At 35.2% G+C, this 25,203-nt stretch overlaps 1 protein-coding gene across 4 annotated transcripts in view; it reads right to left on the bottom strand.

The window, feature by feature from the left end:
- Nucleotides 1–25,203, bottom strand: part of GABRB1 (gamma-aminobutyric acid type A receptor subunit beta1) — a 433,789-nt gene that overhangs the window by 389,966 nt on the left and 18,620 nt on the right. For 3 of the 4 annotated variants that reach the window (XM_054485740.1, XM_054485739.1, XM_054485738.1), the window contains 2 exons: nucleotides 5,647–5,738; nucleotides 5,179–5,246 (listed from right to left, as the gene is read on the bottom strand). In XM_054485740.1, the coding sequence (XP_054341715.1) occupies nucleotides 5,179–5,246; nucleotides 5,647–5,719 (141 nt within the window). In that variant the 5' untranslated portion in view covers nucleotides 5,720–5,738. Of the gene's footprint in view, nucleotides 1–5,178; nucleotides 5,247–5,646; nucleotides 5,739–5,920; nucleotides 6,166–25,203 lie in introns of those variants that run through there. The other variant, XM_054485737.2, reaches the window with a different exon arrangement.

Below are 25,203 nucleotides of genomic sequence, written 5' to 3'. Positions count from 1 at the left end.
GTATTTCACACTATAATACCCAGTCTGATTCTGCAATCCTAAAATCCCAGGCTTTCAAATGTAAACTCAAACTTTAAAACAATCTAGATAGGCTTGCTTTAATGTGGCTTAGAGTTAAAAAATGTATATATATATATGTATATGTATATATATATGTATATGTGTGTGTATATATATATATATATATATATGTATGTTATCTCCAAACAGACAGGCAAAGGGAAGATTTTCCTTCCTCAGCCTCTCCAGATGTTATAAAATTGTAACCCAGAACCTAAAAGAAAAACTTGTGTGATTACTCATATAAGAATAAAATGTATTTACATGCTAGCTAATACCTGTTTCTGCCTTTCAGTGGTACTCACCTATTTGTTCTGTTTGCAAAGGAAATTCTATTATAACCTCAGAGACCTTACTGACAGCATCAAGAGTATGTTTAGGCTATTTTACAAAGTTATTGCTAGCTCCTCAGTGGTGCAAAAACAGTTTTCAATGTTCTTTATCCTAAGAAAAAAGGCATAGTTGTCCCTGTAAAGCAACAGGATAGTATTGTGGAGTTACTGTACTTGGAAATGTTTTCATTGCCATCATTTGAGATTGGTTGATTCACAGGTATTAATACAGATAAGAAGACTATTTATTTAGTTTAGGTCAAGCCCCATCTCCAGGCTCCTGCCTTTATCCTGTTGCTTATCATCATCATCATCAATTATAGAATTAACTTTCCCTTTAGAGAACAGCTACCTGCAACTTAAATAATAACATTCCTAAAGAAATTTGAATGGAAAAAAAAAAGTTCATTTCTTTTTTTCTTTACTTTTCTTTCTTTTTTTTTTTTTAAGATTGTTTTGCTCTATCACACAGGCTGGAGTGCAGTGGCACGATCTTGGCTCACTGCAACCTCCAGCCTCCCGGGTTCAAGTGATTCTCATGCCTCAGCTTCCAGAGTACCTGGGACTATAGGCACGCACCATCACACCCAGCTAATTTGTTGGTTTCACAATGTTGGCCAGGCTAGTCTTAAACTCCTGACCTCAAGTGATCCACTCGCCTTGGCCTCCCAAAATGCTGGGATTACTGGTTGGGGCCACTGCACCCACCCAATTTCTTAATTAAGCTGGAACTTAGGATAATGTACTACCTTGATATTCAAAGTGCAACCTATATACCAGCAATCAGCATTGCCCAGGAAAAATGCAGAATGTCAGGCCCCATCCCACACCTCTGGTTTGGAATTTGCATTTTAATAAGATCCCAGAGTGATTCACCTATATGTTAAAGATTGCGAAGCACGGACCTAGAGAAATTCATGTGGGGACTGGGAATCTGACAAGCAGTTCCTGTTTTGAGTCACCGCAGAGAGGGTAATGAGATATAACTGAAGCATGTACCAGAAACTTCCAGAGTCTAATATTAAAATCACCACCACCACAACAGAAACAGTGAGTTTTAAGTGGATATTTGGTAAATTAAATTTATCTTTCCTTAAGCATTATTTATAAAATTGGCTCATTTTTGTTTTTGTCATCATTGTTCACTGTAATGTCTGTAAGAGCATTCACTGTTATACTCATTCATGCATGAAGGAAGGAAAAAGAATGAATCCATGATCGCTATTTCATATTGGGAACAGCTTGGATTGAGTCGTGTATTGAGTCAGGACTCATTCGATGTAAGGTCTTCTAGGGGTGGCCATTTGGACCATCATGTCTTCAGATTAGGTACAGAGAGCTACTTGGTAATCAGGATCCACCTCTTGAATAAGAAGGAACAGCTAGTCACTGGAATTTGAAATACAAGAGTTCAACTACTTGTTAGAAGGTAGTTAATATCATGTTTCCCCAAACTACTGTTCGAAGAGAAAACTTGCCTACTACTGTCTGTGTCTTACTGGCTTTATAGTAGCAGATGTTAGTGGTTATGTTAAGGACAATTTCTGGGAGCTCTTGTCTCCGTTTACTCCAACTGCCTCCTGTTCATCTTTAGTCAGTCCTCTTTGTGTGTGCACGTGTGTGTGTGTGTGTGTGTGTGTGTCTGTGGCTTGGCAGAAACAGTTAAAAGACAAGGCTTGAAGGTTATAATATATAAATGGAAATCATGGTGGTTTTTTAAGATGACAGTTTAGAAAATGGTAACAGTATGTAGTTGCTATCACACAAACAATATATCCCATGATGCCAAAAGAACAATCCTTTCTAATTTAATCAATAATATTATTGCCTGAAAAGTCTTGTTCTCAAGTAGATATGTTTACCTGCATCGGAATTATTCTTCACAATTTTTGCATTCACTGCTTAGAACCAATGATTCTTGATTGTAGAGATTCTTTACTATGTAAAGATTGCTTTTGTTTCTTAATTTGTGAAAAATTAAGAAAACACTTAATTTTTCACAAATTGAGAAATCAGAAAATACTCTTGATACGATGTTAGTCTGTAAAGCAGACAATGTGTAAACCAATCAGGGATTATATTTTTACTTGGGGAAGCAACGGAAAAGAACAAAAATGAACGGAACCTAGTTCCCAAATCCACTAATTTAATGCACAATTATGTCATTTTCCCAGCCATGGAATGGGTAATAATGGTAATGAATAAGAACATAAATATAAGCAATGTTTTAGAAATTGATTCAACTTGCATTTTCTTAAAAACTATTTTTATGATATTATTGTCCATTCTCTTTCTTACATTCTTGTCATTTAATGTTCACGAAAATTTTCTATTAAATTACTCAAAAGTTACTGCCTATCAGGTACCGAAACATGCTTAATACAAAAAGCAATAAGCAATAAGTCTTATTTTCCATGGTCTTCCTACTCTATTTATATTATCTAAAAATCACAACATATAATATACAATTGTCTTTTGGGGGTGCGGGCTAACCATCTGAGTTGTGTTTATACAGAACCCTCAATTTTAAAAACATTACTCTTTATTTCCATTTTTCTTGGAGTTATTTCCAATCTATTTATTTCAATGTTTTGTCATAAATGACAGAAGATAAAATAAACTTTGGGTTGTTGATAGTGCTCACTAAAAGGAGAAAGAACAAGTAAATCAAGGTTTATTATTTTTCAACTTTGAGTGGTTTCTATTTTCTAATCATGTCTCTAACATTGCTGTGGAAAGGTAATGGGGATTGTAGTAGAATATGTATTTTCAAAGGCTTATCAGCTGGGCGAATATTTTTGAAAAATCAAGTGCATATACACGTGTTGCCATGAGTAAACAGACTGTATTATTTAATCATTAGGAAGAAATGTCCAGTGGTATTTCAATTAAAGTCAATCCTTGTTCTGAGCTTATGTATGAATTCAGTTGAACAACTGATTATACAGAACGTTTTGTTATGGTGGTTGTTGATTGCAGCAACTTCCCTATTTAATTGAGTTTAAAAAAAAAACTGAAAAGGGGTATGTCAATATAGCCAACAGAATTATATATTTTTTTAAATTCTGAAAATCATGGCACTCTACACGGCAAGGTAGAACAAAGGCTGCATTTGCTTTTTGAGCTTTTTAAATCTATTTTATCAACTATCTGTGGATGCTTACAAGATACCAAAGTAAATGATTGAAAAGGAAAAATATTATCATTATTAATCTACATGATACAACTTGTTAAACTAATTCATTGTCTAATTTGTCCAGTTGCATTTGTGTAGATTAGGCACATATTATTACATTCCTCAGAGTGTTTCTAAAATAATATGTTTTGGGTTATTTTGTGGTGTTAACATGTATGTAAACAGAATATAATAAGTCAGTTTGCCAAATGAGAAAATATTCATTGTGTATTACGTTTTTAAAATTGAGTTTCTTTTTCCAGCACGACAATCAGAGACATTTAAAAATAGTATTTTAAATAAGTTATTTGAAGCAGGAGCCGCTACAACTACAAAATACAGAAATTAAATAGTCACACCTTTTATTCTATTCCTATTCAATAAGCTATAGACATATTTATTTCTTCCCTAACATAACCTAAAAAGGAAAAGAAAAGAATTCTTAAACCATAGCATATTAAAATAAAACGACACAGTAGGAATGAAATGAAAGACAATTCAATAGCCTTTATAGCCATAGAGTGATACAATCTCAAATGGTTTTACTCTTTAAATTATTCAGGATTTATTAATTTCTGCCGCCATAATATTTTTTCACAAGCGGAATAAAAATGGCATTTTGCTCACGTAGATCTAGCTGTTCCCCGGGTGGTTGATTCTAGAAAAGCAACAGGCTTTTCCCCGTCTTACAAGAAGCAACAGTTAGAAACTCTAAGTAGAAAACTCCTACACACAGTGGACGGAACCAGCCAACAGAGAAAGTGGCAGCTATTTCAGTTCGTTTTGCAATAGCTTCCAAAAAGAGAGAGAAAAAATATATAAAAGAATGTTGACCCCTTTGAAATGAAAGGACTGTACTGTCGCCCCCTCTCCCTTCCAACGTCCCTTAAATTATCAGGTTTTTTAGGCATGCTTAGGTTTCTAGAGTAAGGTGAAGCAATATGACTTGATTTATTTTGTTTCAGCTTAAATTTGCAAGATGCAGTAAGACAAATTCATAACCTCCCGCAAGAGAACAACACAAGCCTACCCAGGCTCGGGCACTTTTCCTACTAGCAAACATGGACTGTTGTCTTAGCCTGTTGCTCCTGCCACCCGGTGTGCCTGAACCTGGAGAGAGAGGACACTTTGAAACCCTGACTGTGCTCTTGGGGGCAGGGCCTTGGTGCATCCGGGCTCGCTGACTGCGAGGGCCATGGGGATTGCCAGGACCGCGCCTGGGGAGGTGATGGCTGCTGACCACCCGTCCGGGGACCCTAGTGCAGGCCGCCCGGCTGCCAGCAGATGGTGCCCTCCTCATCCTAACAGGCAGGGAAACCCAGCTAAAGTAACGCTCAGACTCCGCCCCAGACGATCCACGGCGCAACAGTCACTCGTCCTTCCCAAAATAGTGCCGAGCACGTTTCCCCTGGAACACCGCAGTAGCCCGTGTGTGTCGAAATTACAAACCAGGGGCGACTGGGTGTGTGTGCCGGAGCGGGGAGCGCGTGCGGAGTGGGACCTCAGGGGCCAGGGGCGAGGTGACCGCCAATGAAACGCAGAGGGCAAAGGGACCGGTCCATTTCCCATCTGCGTAAGCGGGACCGCCGGGCCCGTCGGGAGGCCACTCACCATATTCACTTCGGAGACCATGTCTATGCTGGCGACATCGATCCGCATCCCAACGTCGACGGGGGGCCCTGCCGGGGAGGTGGGCCACATTAGGAACAGATTCTCTCAGTGACAGCAGGCTGGGGAGGGTCTGGGGGCTTCCCAGCCCTTACTCCATTCTGAACGGGCTCCCTCCCTGCTCCCCCCACCACCCCTTTCAGGGGGACAGCCTGGGAAAACAGGTGTGGGCACACGCGTGATGCAGTGACTATGCAGAGGGTGTGTCGGCCCGGGAGAAGGTCGCCTCCGCCTGAGGATTCATCCACCTGAGACTGGGGACCCGGGGTGTGTGTGTGTGTGTGAGTCCAGGGCATAGTGCACACTTACGACAATGACATGCCTTTTTTTTTTTTTTTTTTTTGACATTTATCTTTGACAGAAAAGGAGAACTAGGGATGGGTTACAGGTTGAAAAAAGATGAAGCGTTACCTCCGAAGTCCGGCCGCAAGCGAATGTCATATCCTTTGAGCAATCTGTCCACTGTCTCTTTCACGTATGACATGTTGCTGGGTTCATTGGTGCTAAGGGGAAGAAGTAGGGACCGTATTCAAAATGAGCACAAACTGTGAGCACATATAAAAAGATACAGGCAAACCTACCCCCAAACAACAAGATACATGATCCAGCAGACACGTAAAAAGAAACATACCAAGAAAAAAAAAAAAAGAGAGAGAGAGAGAGAGATTCAACAACAGCAGCTCACCTGTGTGCACAACAGACCATGGTAATCATCACAGGGAAAGAGAGAAGCCCCAGACTCTCTCGATTTTGTACTGTCCACATTACTAACTCTGATTAAAAGAATTGTCTTTTCTGCGAAGATTCAAGGAATGCAACTTAGTCGGCTGCTGGGCAGTAATTCCCGAATGGACCTGCGCATGCGCAGAGCGCGCTCACTACCAAAAGACACCTTGTGCCTTGCAAACAATATTCCTAGTGGAACAGGCAACAGATTTCAGTCCCTCTAAAGTTCCTATTTGGGGTGCTCCGTGTCCTCCGGGTAGTCAGAGACAAGCTGCTCTTTCCACGCAGGGGATCCTACGAGCATGTGTAAACGGAGTTTCCTTCATGCATTGGAGGTTGCTATGTTGATTTCCTTTCTGCTCTCAACCTGATTTTGTTTTTTTTTTTTTTAACTGGGCGCTCAGTGATCTGGCTAAGGCTGCCTGTGATTGGCATCTTTCGTTGACAGTCAGGGAGGTCCTAGAACGGGGACTCTGGAGGCGGGTCTGTTGTTCTCTGGTGCCTGTGGCGGGTACCGGGCGGAGGTGATCAGCGGGGGTTGTGGGTGGGGGTGACTGGAAGCAGGAAAGAGTGGAGAGAGAGGGAACAGGAGAGTTACTAAAGGTACAGAGGAAATTCAGGACGTATTTGAGAACTCCAAAAATTAGGTGCCCTTGGGAGGCATCCTAGGACATCTGGCTTGGTGTAGGCACTTGTAGGAGGCAGAGTAGGAGGGGTAAGCCAACTTTTCTTCCACCCCACTTTTCTTCCCTCCCCTTGTCGTTTCTCATCCAGGTTGGGAAATGAGGGAAACAAAGGATCCAGCAGCAGTTCTAGGCAGGCAATCTTTTTTTCTAGGGCCATCCACTGCAATACCCACTTTTCCTCCAGGTTCTGATAAGAAAAATCTCCTTAAATTGACAGCATTTAAGGTGGTATTTGTGACCCCTAGCAGAACTCTGAAACATCCAGACAGTTTAACCTCTGTTCGCCAGTAGGTTGGGATTCTGCAGGAGCAAGTATTGTTTGAATTAAATCAAATTCAGTAACTTCAATTCTACAAATGTCATTGAGCACATGTTAGGCAGAAGGCCCTGGGCTAGGTGTTTGTTCTTTTCTTAAATAGTATATATTAAAATTTTTTGTGGGCATTCTGGGACTTATAACTGATTCAAAAAGGGTTCCTGACCTAGAGAAATTCACATCTAATGGGAGAGGGACCCACACAAGTGTAAGTAAAGTGAATTGTAATCCCTACTCCTATTATCGTCTGCTGCTTACTTTTATGAGGGAAATAGGGGACAGCTTAAAATTAGCTTCTAACTAGGATGGAAGTGTCTCAAGGTCAAGAAACTTACGCATATTCTTAGTATTTCCCTACACAGGAGTTACCAAACAAAAAAAATAATGGAAAAATTTATTCCATTACAATAACAACAAAAAATTCTAATGTACCTAGGAATAACTGGGGGAAAAATATGCACAAGAAATTTAGAGTGAAAGTACATAACATTATTTAAATACACAAAATATGACCTAGATAAATGGAAAATGTATCATATGGGTAATTGGGAAGACTCAACATTGTAAGGATGTCAATTCTATCCAATGTAAGAAATATAACCAATTTGAATCAAAATTCCTACATTCTAAATGGAAATGAATAAACTAATTCCAAAATTCAAATAGAAGAATGAGGGGGTAAATAAAAGCCAAGAAAACTTCGAAGAAGAAGAAGAAAAGAAGAGAAGGAATATAGGGGCATTTGCCTTTGAGATATCAAGACATTATTGTGCTATATAGAAAGTGAATCAGTTTGTCTCTGGCATGGAATTCATGTAGGGATAAAAAGCAAAACAGTACAAGCAAATAGAGAGCACAGAAATACTCCTCTATTTTAAGAGAAGTAGGAAAAGATGAGCTATTCAATAAATGCTGCAAGACAATTTATTATCCATAAGGGAAAAAAGTAGATCTTTACATCATTACATACACGAAAATATATTACAGGTAGATATGTAACTTTAATACAAAAAACAAAACTTTCAAAACTTTAAACTAGATAGGAGAATATCCTTATGACTGTGATAAAAGGAAAGATCTAAAGATGAACAAAGTTATAAATGATAAAAAAGATTATTGCGATAACTATGTTAAAATGTAACCTTCTTTAAATCCAAAGCTTCTTCTGAAAAGTCAAGTTATACATAGAAAGAACACGTTTTCAGCAAATTTAACCATCAGAGGGTTTGTATAAAGAAATTACCAGAAAAAAAACTTCCAGAAGTAAATAAAAAAAGATCAAAAGCCGCTCTAAATAAGGAATTGCAAATTAAAGGAATTGTACACTATTTTAAACTCATCAGATATGCAAAACTTAAGAATATTAAAAATTGGCTTTTAAAACTCCATACATTTTCAGTAGACATATAAATTGATCTAAACACTTTGTACCACTCTTTGGACACACTAGTAAAGTCAAAGATGCCCATGCCATTTGGCCCAGAATTTCTACCACTCAGAATATACCCTAGTGATAAACTCATGCAGTCTAAGAATGTTTATGGCAGCGTTGTTTTTAGTAGTGCAAAACTGGCAACAATTTTTATTAATTGGAAATAAATAGGAATATAATCACACAATGTAATACAACAGTCAAAATAGTTGAACCTCTACATGCTTCTACACAGATAAATCCCAAAAGTAAAACACTGAGCAAAAACGAAACAAGAGCAAGATGCAGAATGATACAATGAGCCATGATAACATAAATTTTAAAACATTTAAGTGTAAAACCCAGAAGATATATTATGTACATATACATCATATATATATATACACACATATATCATATATATGTATATATGGTATATATACATATATATGGTATATATACATATATATGTGTATATATGGTATATATACATATATATGGTATATATACATATATATGTGTATATATATATTATTTATATATATATAAATGGTATATATACATATATATGGTATATGTATGTGTCGGTGTATATGTGTGTGTCAGTGTGTCTGTGTTTTTGTGTGTATGTATATATATACACATACACAGAATAGAGAACAAAATAGGAAGGATACCACACTTTAGGGCTCAAATGAATCTACAATATTTTATCAAAAAAATTTCATTCCAATTAGCCACAACATGATATGTGGGTGTTCATTATTCTACTCTCCATATATTTCTAGATATTTGAAATATTTTACAAAAAGCTGATCAAAACTGATAACGAAGTGACCAACTAGGAGATACATTTGCAATTTATATTTTAAAATGTTTATGCCAATCAATGAGATAAATAAATGTCTAATAAATAATGAGCAAACAATTGTAACAAGCATTTCACCAAAGAATCCCTAATATTTGATAGCAGAGTAGTCAGTAACTTAATTGTACATTTTAAAATAACATAAAGAGTGTATTTGGATTGTTTGTAATTTCAAGGATAAATGCTTAAGGGGATGGATACCTCATTCTTTATGATGTGCGTATTTCACATTACATATCTATATCAAAACATCTCATGTATTCCATAAATATACACACCTACTATGTACCTGCAGAATTTTTTTAAAAATAGAAAATATTTAAAAAAAATAATTAAGTGACCAATAAATATATTGTAAAGTTTCAAGCTCAATAGTAATCAAATGAATACAATTTTTAAAATTGATACGAAGTACCATTTTCACTTGTTGGTTTGCTAGTTTAAAATGGTTTAACTTCAAGTATCATGGAAGCTGTGGAAAAATACAATTTTGTATACTTTGGGGAGAGTATAAATTGCCACAATTTATTTTAAGGATGATTTGTAATACTAATATGTAATATAATATGTTATTAGATGCATGTATTGGTGACATTTGCCTTCTGTTCAATTGATCAGTTTTTCTGATTTAACCTAATATGATATAATTTTATTATAATTACTCATTGTTAGTAAAGTATGAATTTTGATAAGGCAGCAACACCATTATTGCTTTTCAAGATATTTACATATCCTTTGTTATGTTTACATACTTCATTTTCTAGATTAAATATAGTAGTAATTTAATCAAATCTAAAAATCTCATGTTACTTTTATATTGCATTAAATATTCTAATTAACTTAAGAAGTAATTTCAACCTGTGTTAATAGGAATGGTACCACTTCACTTTTTGCATATCAATTTATCCTCTAGGGATATATTATTTTCTTTAAAAAAAAAGTCTTGTGTTTCAGGTTATATTAATAGCCAGCTATTTAATATATTTTAGCTATATGAAAATGCATTTTTCACTTCGCATTTTTCAGCTCTTCTTATTTATATATTATAGCATGGACCTTTGAGGATAAAACTTGTGTCATGTAATAAGCCAAGTATATTTTTACCTCTTTTTATTTTTACTTCCTGTTATGTAACAATTTTCATATTATATTTAAAAATTCATATTGCAATTTTTTCTAGGTTTATACTTATTGGAATGTCTTCTCAAATTATTATTTATGATATTTTTACTATTTGATAAATTGTGGTGATAATAAGGATATTCATTGCTCCTTTCAAGTATAATTCTAGCCAAATAAATATGATATTGTCTTTTAAAATGTATGCTCTATCTTACTAATAAAGAGATGTTCTAAGCCATTGCTTTTATTAAAATGTTACCATTGCATTAATAAGAATAGTTAACATTTTAATAGGCTTATTATTTATCAGCACTATTTTAAACACTTGACATATCTAGTGCTCATAATATCTTAAGAGGTAGGGATATATAATTAGTTCTGTTTTAAAGATGAAGACACTTAAACACAGAAAGTAACTTATCCAAGGTCAAACAAAAAACGAGAGACAAAATTCAAATTCAAATAGCCTAATGACAGTTTACATTCTTTTCTAGTACGCTATTAATTATGAAAAATGTTGCCAGCGTAAAATATATTTTAACCTCTACTGAGATAATTAAATGCTTTTGAAACTTCTCCTGTATAATTAAATGCATTTAGGGTTTAACGTATGTTATTAGTGATTTATATTTTAGAAGAAGCCCAAATTATGTAAAGAATTTTTATTTGAGTACAGAAGACCATGCTATCCAAGTAGAATCTTATGAAGGGTACTCTGCAAATCCTGATTTGCAGTGTTGTGCCCTCTAGTTAGTCCCTGTAATGCTGTGGGTCAGGAAAAGTCACAGAGAATGAGGACTATTAAGCCTGTCACTGGTAATATATTGCTTGTAGAGCATCATGTAAAAAGTGTTGCCATTTATACCTGTGTTAATGTGTTTTTACATATTTTATAGTAAAATAGATTTTACTGTTTACTGTTGTTGTTCAGTAGAAACTATAATTTTTATCTTCTTTTATAAAATAAATATTTAGTGCCTGATATTAACTGGAGAACAAAACAAACAACCCGGTGATTATCTGGTGAACACTTTCCAGCTGAACATATAACCTTTGGGCTAATTCATTTATTCGTGAGTGTATTTAAAAATATTTTTAGAACTATGCAACAATAAGTGATAGAAACTATTGGGGCAAGGGCACCCAAATCACCAATATATAATAAAAAATGCTAGAAATGTGAAAAGGACTTTTTATTTATGTATTTATTTTTACACTAAGGTCTCACTATGTTGCCTAAGCTGATCTCAAACTTCCTGAATTCAAGAGATCCTCCCACCTTGGCTTTTAGAGTAGCTGCCATTGCGCCCAGCAAAAACATTTTTTCTTGCCTTGGAATATCAGGGAAGACACCTCAGTAGAGTTGAAACTTTCTGCTAGATCTTGAAATTCACCAGGTTGAGAATTTGGGAGGAGTTAGAACAGGTGGAAAGCAGAAGCAAAGGCTTTCAGTTTTAAAGTTGATGGCATTACAAAAAAATGGAAGTAGTAAAGGCAGAATTGAATAAAATTATGTTTGCAGTGGTGAGAGGAGAGGGGATAATGAGAAGAGGATAGGAATAGAGTAAGATGATGAGAGGTATGTTTCCAATTTACAGCTAAGCAAGACAAGATTAGCAAAAGAAATTTGGGGATTTGTTTGGGAAAAAAACTTCTTTTACTCTGCCTCATGTTAAATACGTATTCTCCATTAATTAATTGAGATAAGAACATTGCTAATCTATCATTTTTATTTTGTTGTCATTAAAATTACTTTAAGATAGATTTAAAGAAAAATTTAGAAACACCTGGACTGAGAATATGACATAGTGACAGTGTAATTAATTAAGAAATAATCTAATTACTTTCTGCGGAAAAAAAATCAAGTTTATAAAACTATCCTCTCCCTGAAATGCAAATCAAAATCACAATACAATACTGCCTTACTCCTGCAAGAATGGCCATAATCAAAAAATAATAGATATTGGCATGGATGCAGAAAAGGGAACACTTCTACACTGCTTGTGGGAATGTAAACTAGTACAACCACTATGGAAAACAGCGTGGCGATTCCTAAAATAACTAAAAGTAGAACTACCATTTGATCCAGCAATCCCACTACTGGGTATCTACCCAGAGGAAAATAAATCAGTATATGAAAAAGATACTTGCACACGCATGTTTATAGAAGCACAATTTGCAATTCCAAAAATGTGGAGCCAACCCAAATACCCATCAATCAATGAGTGGATAAAAAAATTGTGAGATATATATACATATTATATATATGTGATATATATGATATATAGGTGATATATATGATATACATATGCTATATATATATGGATTTATGAAATTGAAACGTAATTGTAAATTTTAAAATGAAATTCCATAAATGGGTTGAATGGCACATTAGAAGATTTTATTAGTTAGCTAGACAATAAAAACAAATAACATATATATATATATATATATATATATATATATGATGCAATACTACTCAGCCATAAAAAGGAATGAATTAATGGCATTCACAGCAACATGGCTGGAATTGGAGACTATTATTCTAAGTGAAGTAACTCAGGAATGGAAAACCAAACATTATATGTTTTCACTCATAAGCGGGAGCAAAGCTATGAGGATGCAAGGGCATAAGAATGACACAGTGAACTTTGGGGATTCAGGAGGAAAGAGTCAGAAGGCGGTAAGGGATAAAAGACTACAAATGGGTTCAGTGTATACTGCTCGGGTGATGGGTGCACCAAAATCTCACAAATCATCACTAAGGAACTTATCCATATAACCAAATGCCACTTCTTCCCCAAAAACCTACGGAAATAAAAAATTTTAAAAATAAAACGATCCTCTCTGTGAGAGATAAAACTTAAATCATCCAGCATTTTAAACAACAAATATTTTCTTCAGTCACATGTCACTGCTACTACATACTAAAGCTGAATAAATATCGGATGGAGGATTTGGGGGATTGCAGATTTCTTTCCCTTCCTGTCATTAGAAATGTATTAGCCATAGTCATGGAATGGTTTTAATTTGTGCTTAAGAAATAAAATACTTTTCAATATGAACCCTCACATAAAAATATGGACATATAATAAAAAGTCAGCAAGCCTTTAAGAAAAATCAATATCATGAAGTATAGGAAGTAAATTCCAGAAGCAGAAAATTAAATCCCATGGAAAGTAAAACTACTTTAAAACAAGTATAAAAGCATCCAAGAGTACACAACAAGAAGAACAAACTACTAGGAGAAAACAAAAAATCAACAACAACAAAAACTAAGATTTATGAAATTGAAATGTAATTGTAAATTTTAAAATGAAATTCCATAAATGGGTTGAATGGCACAGTAGAAGACTTTATTAGTTAGCTAGATAATAGAAACAAATAAAAATCTAGATGGCATTGCAAAAGGTAAAGACACATTGAGAAGAGATCCAAAAAATCTAACAAGAGTTACATAAGAAAAGAACAGAGAAAAAGAAAGGGAGGAAATAATTGTTAAAAGTAATGTTCCCGAAATAACAACAGTTATTAGTTTACACCCTTACTCAATTTTTTTCATTTTTCTGTTTTTAATTTGTGTTGGTACACAGCAAGTGTATATACCTGTGGGGTACACGAGATGTTTGATATAGTCATGCAATGTGAAATCATCACATTTATTGTGATTATTTACACATGTGAAATCCCACATTTGTAATTATATGAAAGGAATAGAAAGAAATTAACCATTTTCATCTATTGTTTCTGAATGCTAATGCTGCAGTTATTTTTTCTTCGTTTATACTTTTACATATTTCTTTCCAAATTCTACATGAATGTATATTATTTTTAAACCAAAAGATATACCTATAAACAAACTGCATACTCCAGTTCTTTTGTCAATAATTATGAAATGACCAAACTTTAATAAGACTTGAAAATGGCAATTTTAATAAAAACACACATAACCAAAAAACAAAAATAGAAAGACAAAACTTTATAAAGAAAATAAAAATGATGCAGAGTGGGATAGTCATCCCCTCAAGCATTAATCCTTTGAGTTACAAACAGCCCAATAACACTCTAAGTTATTTTAAAATGTACATTTAAGTTATTATTGCCTACAGTCTCCTTATTCTGCTGTCAAATAGTAAGTCTTATTCATTCTTTCTGTTTTTGGATACGTTAACGAATCCCAGCTTCCCCTCAGACCCCCCACTACTCTTCCCAGTCTCTGGTAACCATCCTTCTACTCTCTATGTCCATGAGTTCAATTGCTTTGATTTTCGGATCCCACAAATAAGTGAGAACATGTGATGTTTGTCTTTCTGTCCCTGGATTATTTCACTTAACATAATGATCTCCAGTTCCATCCATGTCGTTGCAAATGATTGGCTCTCATTCTTTTTTATGACTAAATAGTACTCTGTTGTGTATATGTACCACATTTTCTTTATCCATTCATCTGTTCATGGACTCTTAGGTTGCTTCCAAACCTTAGCTATTGTAAACAGTGCTGCAGCAAACATAGCAGTGGAGATATCTCTTTGATATACTGATTTTCTTTCTTTTGGATAAATACCTAGCAGTGGGATTGCTGGATCATATGGTAGCTCAATTTTTAGTTTTTTGAGGAACCTCCAAACTGTTCTCCGTAGTAATTGTACTAATTTACATTCTCACCAACAGTGTACAAGTGTTCTCTTTTCTCCACATCCTTACCAGCATTTGTTATTGCCTGTCTTTTGGCTCTAAGCTATTTTAACTAGGATGAGATGACATCTCATTGTCATTTTGATTTGCATTTCTGTGATGTGATTGAATGTTAAACAGCATTAATTAGTCATATTCTGATGAAATTTTGGAACGTCATGGATAAAGAAAAACATCTAAAACACTCTTGAGAAAAATAAATCATATTATCTACATAGAAAAAAGAATAATTTGTCATTCTTTTGGCCAGTAAAATTGGTACCAGAAACAATGAAGCAATGTTTTTAAAATTCTGAGGAAAAATGACTTTGAAGTGCTAATTTTATACTCTAAAAAACTAACATTCAATTGTGTTGGCACTATAAAAACATTTTTAGACATAAAAGGACTAAGAACATTTTTCCCCATTAGATCCTTTTAGCAAGAAATACATAAGGATTACTATAGGAAAACAAAGCATTAATACAGGAAAGAAGTGATTAACACACAAAATAAAGTGAGAAGCAAATAAACCAGTAAAATAAAATATTCTCCAATTTTTAAGTAGAGTGCTGTGAAATTTAAAGCAATTCTTAAATTATTCTGAAGCTGTAGACAAGAGGTACAGAAACTAATTATGAGTTAGAGGAGGAGCCATGAGGTTTATAAATTTTGATGAAACAGGAAGAAGATATTTTAAATAAGCCATAATTCTTTACTAGGTATTAGGAATTAAAAATAAAATCTCTAATTTATTGAGTGCTTACTCTGTTCCAGGCCCTGTTTTAAGTCTTTTTTGTATAGTAAGTCATTCACACCTAACATATCTAAGCTCTGGTAATATTATTTTTTTTGATTTCTTAAAAGGAGGAGTAGATGGGAAAAGTAACTTGTTGTGGGTCGTATAGCTTAGACATTACAAGACCAGAGTTCAAGCCCACAAAGTCAAAATCAAAACTCAATATTATCAACTGTTTTGCTATACTCTTTCTGATGAAGAAAAGGCACAGGATAGAGAATGAAATATTTAAATATTGATGAACATATAATTCTCCCAGAAAAAAGAAGGAACTGAGATAGTAGATGAGTCAAAAAAAAGTCGGAATATTCAAGAGAGGACCACACATTATTGAAGATAAACATACCTGCAGAGGATCCGAAAGCACAGCCATTTCTGTGGGTTGCCTTGATTACCTTCTATTTTTTTCCAGCTTCATCATGATTTCTCTATTCCTAGTAGTTTAGCATTTCCTGTGTCCACATATGGCAGAGTATCATGGCTGTTTATTATTAGCACACACATTCTTATAATAAAACCACTAAATCAAAGTGCTATGAGGAAAATAACCTTTTTAAAAACTTACTAATGTCTCTTACTTATCTGGAATTCTGTCTGGCACAAAACAGATATGCAATAAATGCTTGTTGAATAGATGAATAAATAAATAAATTTAGCAATATTTAGTAAAGAGGATGGACCATAAGCAAGGCAGATGTGTTAAGTATATGATACATTTAGATAGTGATAGGAGGGAAAAATTAAATCAGGTCATGGCAGATAGGAATCTGTGGAGGGTTTTGTTTGTTGAAAAGTAGAAAGAGTTGTTAAGGAAGACCTGTATAAAAAGGTGACATTTGAGCAAAGAACTGCAGTTAGCAATGGATTGAGCCTTGTAAATATGTTGACAAAGAGCACTACCAACAGAAAACAGCAAGTGCAAAGATACTGAAGTAGGAATGTGTCTGGTAGGTTAAAGGAGGCCAGTGTGACTGGAGCAGAGTGAGAGGCAGAAAAAGTAACAGGAGGTGAGTCAGAGAGTTGAAGCACTCACTCTAAGATGGAAAACCAGTGGAAGGATTTGATATAAAATAACATGATCTGATTTGCCTTTTAACAGAAGCACTCTAGCTACTCTAGAATATAGACTATTAGAGGGCAAGGGTGGAAGAAGTTAAGTCAGTAACCCAAGTGGGAAAATTATAGTAGTAGTAGAGGTGATGAAAAGTGGTCATATTCCAGATATATTGTGAAGCTACAGTTAACAGGACTTCCTGAGAGAGGATATAGATGTGAGGGAAAGAGGTGAGTAAAAGATGACTCCAATATCTTCAAGCTGAGTGAATGGAAGGGTTGCCATTCTCTGAGATGGTAAGGATGTTGATAAACAGTTTGGGGAAGGCTTGCATTGTAAATCAATTTCAAACATGTTGAGTTTAACATGTTTATTAGAAATCCAAGTGGGAATTCTGAGTAGGCAGCGGGGTAACTCCATGTCAAGGAAGAGGCCTTGGTTGGAAGTATACATTTGAAAGCTAGCAGCACATAGATACTATTTGTATGAATTGAATTGTTCCCCCCAAATTCACAAGTTGAAGACCTATCCTTGAATGTGACTGTATTTGAAGAAGTACTCTTCAAAGAGATAATCAGCGTTAAATGAGGTCAGAAAGGTTGGGGTCCTAATAAAATATGATTGGTGTCTTTACAAAAAGAGGAGACACCATACATGTTCATGCACAGTGGAAAGGCCATGTGAGGACACAAGGAGAAGGCAGTCATCTGCAAACCAAGGAGAGAAACCTCAAGAGGAACCAAATTGGCTGGGCACAGTGGCTCATGCCTGTAATCCCAGCACTTTTGGAGGCTGAGGCAGGTGGATTGCTTGAGTCCAAGAGTTCAAGACCAGCCTAGGCAACATGGTGAAACCCTGTCTCTACAAAATATATATATATAAATTAGCCAAGTGTGGTGGCATGTGCCTGTTTTCCTATCTGCTAGAGAGGTTGAGGTGGGAGGATTGCTTGAGCCTGGGAGGCAGAGGTTACAGTGAGCCGAGATCTGCACTACAGCCTGGGCAACAAAGTGAGAGCCCGTGAAAGAAATAAAGAAGGAAAGAAGAAGGGAAGAAAGAAAGAGAGAAAGAAAGAAAGAAAGAAAGAAAGAAGAGAGAGAGAGAAAGAAAGAAAGAAAAAGAGAGAGAGAGAAAGAAAGAAAGAAAAAGAAAGAAAGAAAGAGAAAGAAAGAAAGAAAGAAGGAAGGGAGGGAGGGAGGAAGGGAGATAGGGAGGAAGGGAGATAGGGAGAGAGAGAGAAACTAAACCTGCTGACACCTTGATCTTGGACTTTCAGCCTCCAGAACTATGAGAAAATTAAATTTCCATTGTTCAAGCCACAATTGGTATTTTGTTATGGCAGTCCTAGCAAACTAATATAGTGTTTAATGAAACACATTGCATAATTTCAATAATATTGTGAGCATAGGTAGAAAAGGAAGGAAATTCCAGGTATGCTGGGCCTTTCAAACTTTTGAGGTTAGGGTAGACAAAAAGAAACTAGAAAGAGTAACAAAGAAGGAACAGGTAGAAAGAAAACCAGAAGAATGAAGTGTGCTGAGAGCCAAGTGAAGAGCCAAGCATCTAGGAAAAGGGCCAAGCATCCAGGAAAAATTAATGTTGATAGATCAACCAATATGAGGCCACAAGGAAGTTACCATTAGTCAGATGAGAAATGCATATTTTTCAATGCGGTTGCTTAGTGGATTTTGAAGTCTTGAGTTTTGAGGTCTGGAGTGTCAAATTATTTTCATTTGATCTCATTAAAAGTCTTAAATGAAAAGTTTAATATATTTTCAGAGAAAATACATTTCTTAAAAGTTAGTGATGTATATGCAGTTTACAAATTGTCAGTAAATATAAGAGTAAAATGATGAAGAAAAAATACAACTGACTCTTGAAAAACATGGGTGTGTATTGCACAGGTCCACTTACACGCGGATTTTCTTCCACCTCTGCCATTCCTGAGACAACAAAATCAAACCCTCTTCTTCCTCCTCCTCAGCCTACTCATATGTAAAGACAATGAAGATGAAAATCTTTATGACAATCCACTTCCACTTAGTGAATAATAAATATATTTTCTCTTCCTTATGATTTTCTTGATCACATTTTCTTTCTCTAGCTTATTTTAGTGTAAGAATGCAGTACCCAATGCATGTCATATATAAAATATGTGTCAATCAACTGCTTGTGTTATCAGTAAGGTTTCTGGCCAACAGTAGGCTATTAGTAACATTCTTGAGTAGCCAAAAATTACACGTGGATTTTCAACTGCCTGGGGGGTCAGGGCCCCTAACTTCTATATTGTAAAAAGGTCAACTACATATTTTAAAATTGTAGATTTCCGACATTGTCATACTGTTTTTGTGGCATTAGTCTTACTACTAAGAACCAGAGACATTAGCAATTTAACAATTGACTAGATGTAAGGTAATTATTTGTTAAAGAAGAAAAGAAGGCCAGGCATGGTGGCTCCTGTCTGTAATCTCAGAACTTTGGGAGGCTGACCTGGGAGGATGACTTGAGGCCAGACAGAGGCCAGGAATTCAAGACCAACCTGGGCAACATATGGAGAGCCTGTCTCTCCAAAACCAAAAAAAAAAGAAAGCAGAAGAAGAGAAGAAGAAAAAGGAGGAGGAGGAAAAAGGAAGAAGAAAGAAGAGGAGGAGGACAAGGAGGAGGAGGAGAGGAAGAAGAAGAAGAAGAAGAAGAAGCAGAGGAGAAGGAGAAGAAGAGGAGGAGGAGGAAGAGGGAGAAGAAGAAGGAGGAAGAAAAGGAGGAGGAGGAGGACGATGACGACGAAGAAGAAGAAGAAAGAAGAAGAAAAGAAAACTTATTTTAAAGCAGGAAAAACTAAATGAAAACATGAATAACAATAGAAAAGGTAAGAGATTTTATTTTGAAAGAGAAAAGTCAATAATTCAAATTTGAAAATCTGAATTTAACAACAATTTAATGATTTGAGTTCTAAAAGAGAATAACCAGTTTTCTAGCCATATTCTGAACTTCTCCTTAACAATATGTGGATGAATATCTCCACAGCTTCAAAGCAGTGTGCAAAATTTTGATTGAGAGATGAGTCAGATGCTGCTCATAAAATAGTCACAGTGAGGTTAGGTCATCAAAAATTTAAGTATCTTGACAATATTTCAGAGATTCAGTGGTAAAACTAGAAGCCAGCATGCTTGTGTGTGTGTGTGTGTGAGTGTGAAAAAATAAATCATTCGATTTTGTAACTTTCCTGGTTACAGCTACTCTTTCCTGTTTTATAGGCTTTTATTTGTTTCCAATGTGTTTCTTATTTCTTTATTTGGATTTAGCCCTTTGGTGGCTTCTTACAGTGGTTGTCATAGTACAATTCTCAAAGAAGTCTATCTCATATTTCCCAGTGTTTCCTTTAAGTTAAATGATATATACTGCTCAGTTAAGAAAATGTTTATTTTCAGTTGTCCAAGGAGTTTGAGCAAATAATGTGAGTAATGCGACCATCAGCTACAATTTAAGTTAGTGTAATTTCACATAGCTGCCAGAGTCATAATACTTTTCCTTGACAGTTGTGTCATATCAAAATCATGATCCCAAGCAATCCTTTAGACTTGAATGTTAACACAAGCAGGGAATTAAAAAATGTGACTCAACACTTTCATAAACACATAAACTATAAAACATGGAGAAGGCTGCACATGTAGTAAATTGCAGATCTGGAATTACTTTTCAGGTCATTTAACTCCACAGCATCTCTTTCTAAATACCTTATTATCACTTCCTACAATCTAAGAAGAGTATTAATTTTTGTATTCTCAATTTCTGCTTTTAAAAGTTTGTTATTTATTAAAAGTTAAAATTTCTAATTATAACAGGTTGGATATTTTAGCATCTAGTTCAAAAACTGATTCTACCCTCATTGAAACCGAAAAACATCATTTTGTTCATTAAATTATCTGCACAGGCCAGGCACAGTGGCTCAGTCCTGTAATCTAAGCACTTTGGGAGGCCGAGGTGTGTGGATCACCTGAGGTCAGGAGTTGGAGACCAGCCTGGCCAATAAGGTGAAACCCTGTGTCTACTAAAAATACAAAAATTAGCCTGAGCATGGTGGTCAGCGCCTGTAATCCCAGATGATCAGGAGGCTGAGGCAAGAGAATCGCTTGAACCCAGGAGATGGAAGTTGCAGTGAGCCAAGATTGTGCCACTGCACTCCAGCCTGGGTGACAGAGTGAGACTCCATCTCAGATAGATAGATAAATAAATAAATAAATAAATAAATAAATAAATAATCTGCACAGATAGAAATTTTGTCACCTAGAGGATGGTAAAGAACATTTCTGGATTTCATTTTCCTTTTATCCATAAAATTATTAAGCAATTCTATGATTCACTAAAGTGTCACTATGTCACTTTAGTGATCAAGTCAAATAGGGATTTTCAAAAATTTTTCTTACACATTATTAAAAGAGACGGAAAAATCTTAATGACAGGAAAGAAAAAGATAATAGAATTGGCTTTTTTATCCAGTAGTTGAGAATATGACTTTTTATAGGGCAAAGCCTGAAAGCAGCATTTTCTAAAGAATTTTTGGCTTTTGCAGCCTGGCTCATGTTTTGTTTAAAGCAACATGTTTAAAGAAGAAGCAGCAGCAGCAGAGGAGAAGGAGAAGAGGAGGAGGAGTAAGAAGGGAACTATCTCCCTCTCTCTAACCTACATTATTTCTATTGTTTTTTCTTCATTGAAACTCTCACCTATTACCATGCACCCAGCGTTTAATTAGCACTGATATACTCCTATTTTCTGTATAAGCCAGAAGCAAGCCTTTCACCTGCTGCATCCTCTACCTGCAGTGCTTTTCTGCCCATCTCATCCTTGTGAACTTTCAAGGTCTAGTCCTCACTAATTCTCCAGCTGCCGTGGCATTTGGCCAAAACCTCTATTTGTACACTTTTACCATAGTTCTATTGTTAGCTGAATATATTTTTTCTACTAGATTATGACCTCTAGGAAGACTGTCAATGACAGAATATAGCAAAAATCCTGGTATGTTGTAGGATCTCAAAAATATGCTTGAATAAATTAAGAACAAAATGAATAAATAAATATTTGCAGGGACTATATGGATAAATAGTAAAGCTTCAACGTATTATATTGTTGATCACAGATAGTAAACATGTAAAACTAGCTCATGCTTGCCCGTTGTTTATATAACATATTGATAATCTTTTCAAATTAAGGTAAACAATTATTGGCAATACTTTCCAATTATTGCTTTGAAACAATTTGGTGTCATTTTTGCATCTCAGTAAAGGAAGCCTTTATGCTGAGATCTCACTTTAGTGTAGTTAAAGCCAGAGGCCACAACATCCCAGAGTCTCATAATTTTGCTTTCCAATGTGGAAGAGTCACTGTTGAAAAAAAAGAAAAGGAGTCTTGTTTGGACTAATTCATTGTTATTTAGGCTAATCAATTAAGGATATTACAATGTTGACATATATAATAGTCACTCCCTCAAATATAATGAATATTTTCTATTTCTCTTTATCCTTAAATTCTCAGTAATATTCAACACTATTAATTTTATCAACCTAACCGTCTTTGAAACATACTATTTTTTATTCTATATTATTATACGTCCTCTTAAATCTCTGCCTTTTCTTTTCTGTCTCATTTATAGACCCATCATAATAAATATGGCTACTAGGCCGGATACAGCGGCTCACGCCTGTAATCCTAGCACTTTGGGAGGCCGAGGTGGGTGGATCATGAGGTCAGGAGTTCAAGACCAGCCTGGCCAACATGGTGAAACCCTGTCTCTACTTAAAATACAAAAAATTAGGCTGGTGTGGTGGCGTGTGCCTGTAATACCAGCTACTTGAGAGGCTGAGGTAGGAGAATCACTTGAACCTGGGAGGCAGAGGTTGCACTGAGCCAAGATCAAGATCCTGCCATTGCAGACTCCAGTCTGCGAGGCAGGGCGAGACTCCATCTCAATAAATAAATAAATAAATAAATACAGCTACTAAATAGTGTGGTTTCCCAAACTTCGTCTTATGTCTTTTTATAGCCTTATTCTATACCTTTTTCATGGAGTATCTTATCTATATCCTAGATTTAATTACCAATTATATGGCAATTTTTCTCAAATTTAAACCTGTGGTTCTAACTCTTCTCTTGCTTCAGAATCATATACTTAACTTCTGAATTAATAAGTCATATTTGTTTTCAGTTTGGACATTAAAAAAGGAGGAAAATCTAAGTCCTTAACCTGTGGGATCTGATGCTATTTCGAGGTAAATAGTGTCAGAGTTAAATTAAATTGTAGGACACCCAGTTGGTTTCCTACCCAGAAGTGGAGAATTGCTACGTATGGGAGGCTGGTGGGGAGAGAGCGGGAAATGCTACACATTTTGGTGATCAGAAGTATTGTAAAAGTGTAAGAGAGGAAAAAAAAATTGCTTTATAAAACATAAAAGAAGGTGTCAATAGTACTTATCCTATAATAAAAATATGACAATAGTGTTAGATTTAGATATTGACAGGTTCTTTATAAAGATGACATTTTGAAAATTTATATTGACAAACCCAGGGCAAAGAATAGCTAGCTGCAGGTGTTTGTAGAAAGCAAAGTGGAAGATTTTACCTTAGTAGCTCTCAAAATCTATCGTGGAACTATGGAAATTGTAAAAGTGCAGAATAGGACATTCACAACCAGTTCCAATAATATGTGGATGCATGATACATTATAGAGGTAACACTGCAAACGAGAGATTATAAGATCTCTAGTGTTTTTAGAGTTGATTATCTATAGGGAAAGATAATAAACCTGGATACCTACTTTGTAGCATATACAAAAATGTACTCAAGGTGAGATAAATGAAAATCCTATAAAATTTTATAATTAAAATAAACGGGACAAAATTTTATGACATTATTTTAGAGAAAAATTTCTTGGACAAGACAGAAAAAACACAAATCATAGTGAAAAGATTCATAAACTTGACTGTTTTCAAATTTAAATCTTCTACATAATGCAAACTTCTATTTTGGTGCAACTCCACATAAAAGTAATAAATTTGTTCTCTTCCTTCTATCATAGTTTCACTCCAAGACACTATTGGAAGTTTAAAAACTTGGTATAAAATATTTTTGCAAAAGATAATAGCCTATAACAAAAAATAGAATCTAGGATTAACAAAGTGCTCCCTAAATAACTAAGGAAAAGACAGCCAAGTCAATAAAAGAATGAACAATGGATATGAATAGAATTCAAAGAAGATAAATCCAAATGACAACTACACACATGAAAATATCTTAAACCTAAATAATGCAAATAAACTGATGGAACAGCATTTTTAGCATTAGCAGGTTGGACATTTTAGCACCTAGTTCAAAAACTGATTCTACTCTCCTTTAAACCAAGAAACATCATTTTGTTTATTAAATTGTCTGCACAGACCGGGCACAGTGGATCAGTCCTGTAATCCCAGCACTCGGGAGGCTAGGGTGGGTGAATCACCTGAGGTCAGGAGTTGGAACAGCCTGGCCAACATGGTGAAACCCTGTCTCTAATAAAAATACAAAAATTATCCGGGCATGGTGGTGGGCACCCAGATGATTTCTAAAAATAATTTTAAAACAATAATACAAGTGTTCTTAAGTATGTAGAGAGATGGGAACACAAATTATTTAGTTACCTTGAAAAACCATCAGGTATATCTGGTAATGCTAAAGATAAGCATAGCCTTACACACACACACACACACACACACACACACACACACACACACACAGAATGCAATTTGTTGGTCTAATGCAAAAAGTGACATGTCCAAGAATGTTCATTGCACTCTAATTTATAGTAGTGAAAAATTAAAAACAAGGTATATGCCCATCAACAGGAGAATGAATAAATTGTGGTGTACTCATACAATGGAAAATTTTGCAGTGGTTACACAAATGAACTACAACTATATTTTTGTGGCAGAATCTGTTGCAGAATACCAATATCCACAGGCTTCTTGACATACTTCCCTTGAGGTTCCAATGACCATGTGACATGTTCTGATCAAAAGAATGTGAAAAGAAATGTCATAGGTTACTTCTTAGCTAAGATGGTTAAATATCTCATGTGTTTTCTCTCCTTTTCCTTTCTCTCCCATGTATATAGAAAATGGCTAGAAAAAAGGGAATCTAAGATAGTGGAGCCATATAATGAAAGGAGCCAGATCCCTGTGTCACCACTTGGAGACAAGCTACTCAGGAATGCATACGAATAAACAACATTGGACTTTACATGAAGAAGAAATAAACTTTTCATTATTTTGTGTTGTTTTTGTTAC

This window comes from Pongo pygmaeus, chromosome 3 (assembly GCF_028885625.2).
Source record: "Pongo pygmaeus isolate AG05252 chromosome 3, NHGRI_mPonPyg2-v2.0_pri, whole genome shotgun sequence".
NCBI classification, from domain to species: Eukaryota; Metazoa; Chordata; class Mammalia; order Primates; family Hominidae; genus Pongo; species Pongo pygmaeus.
This window is presented reverse-complemented; position numbering and strand designations above follow the sequence as displayed.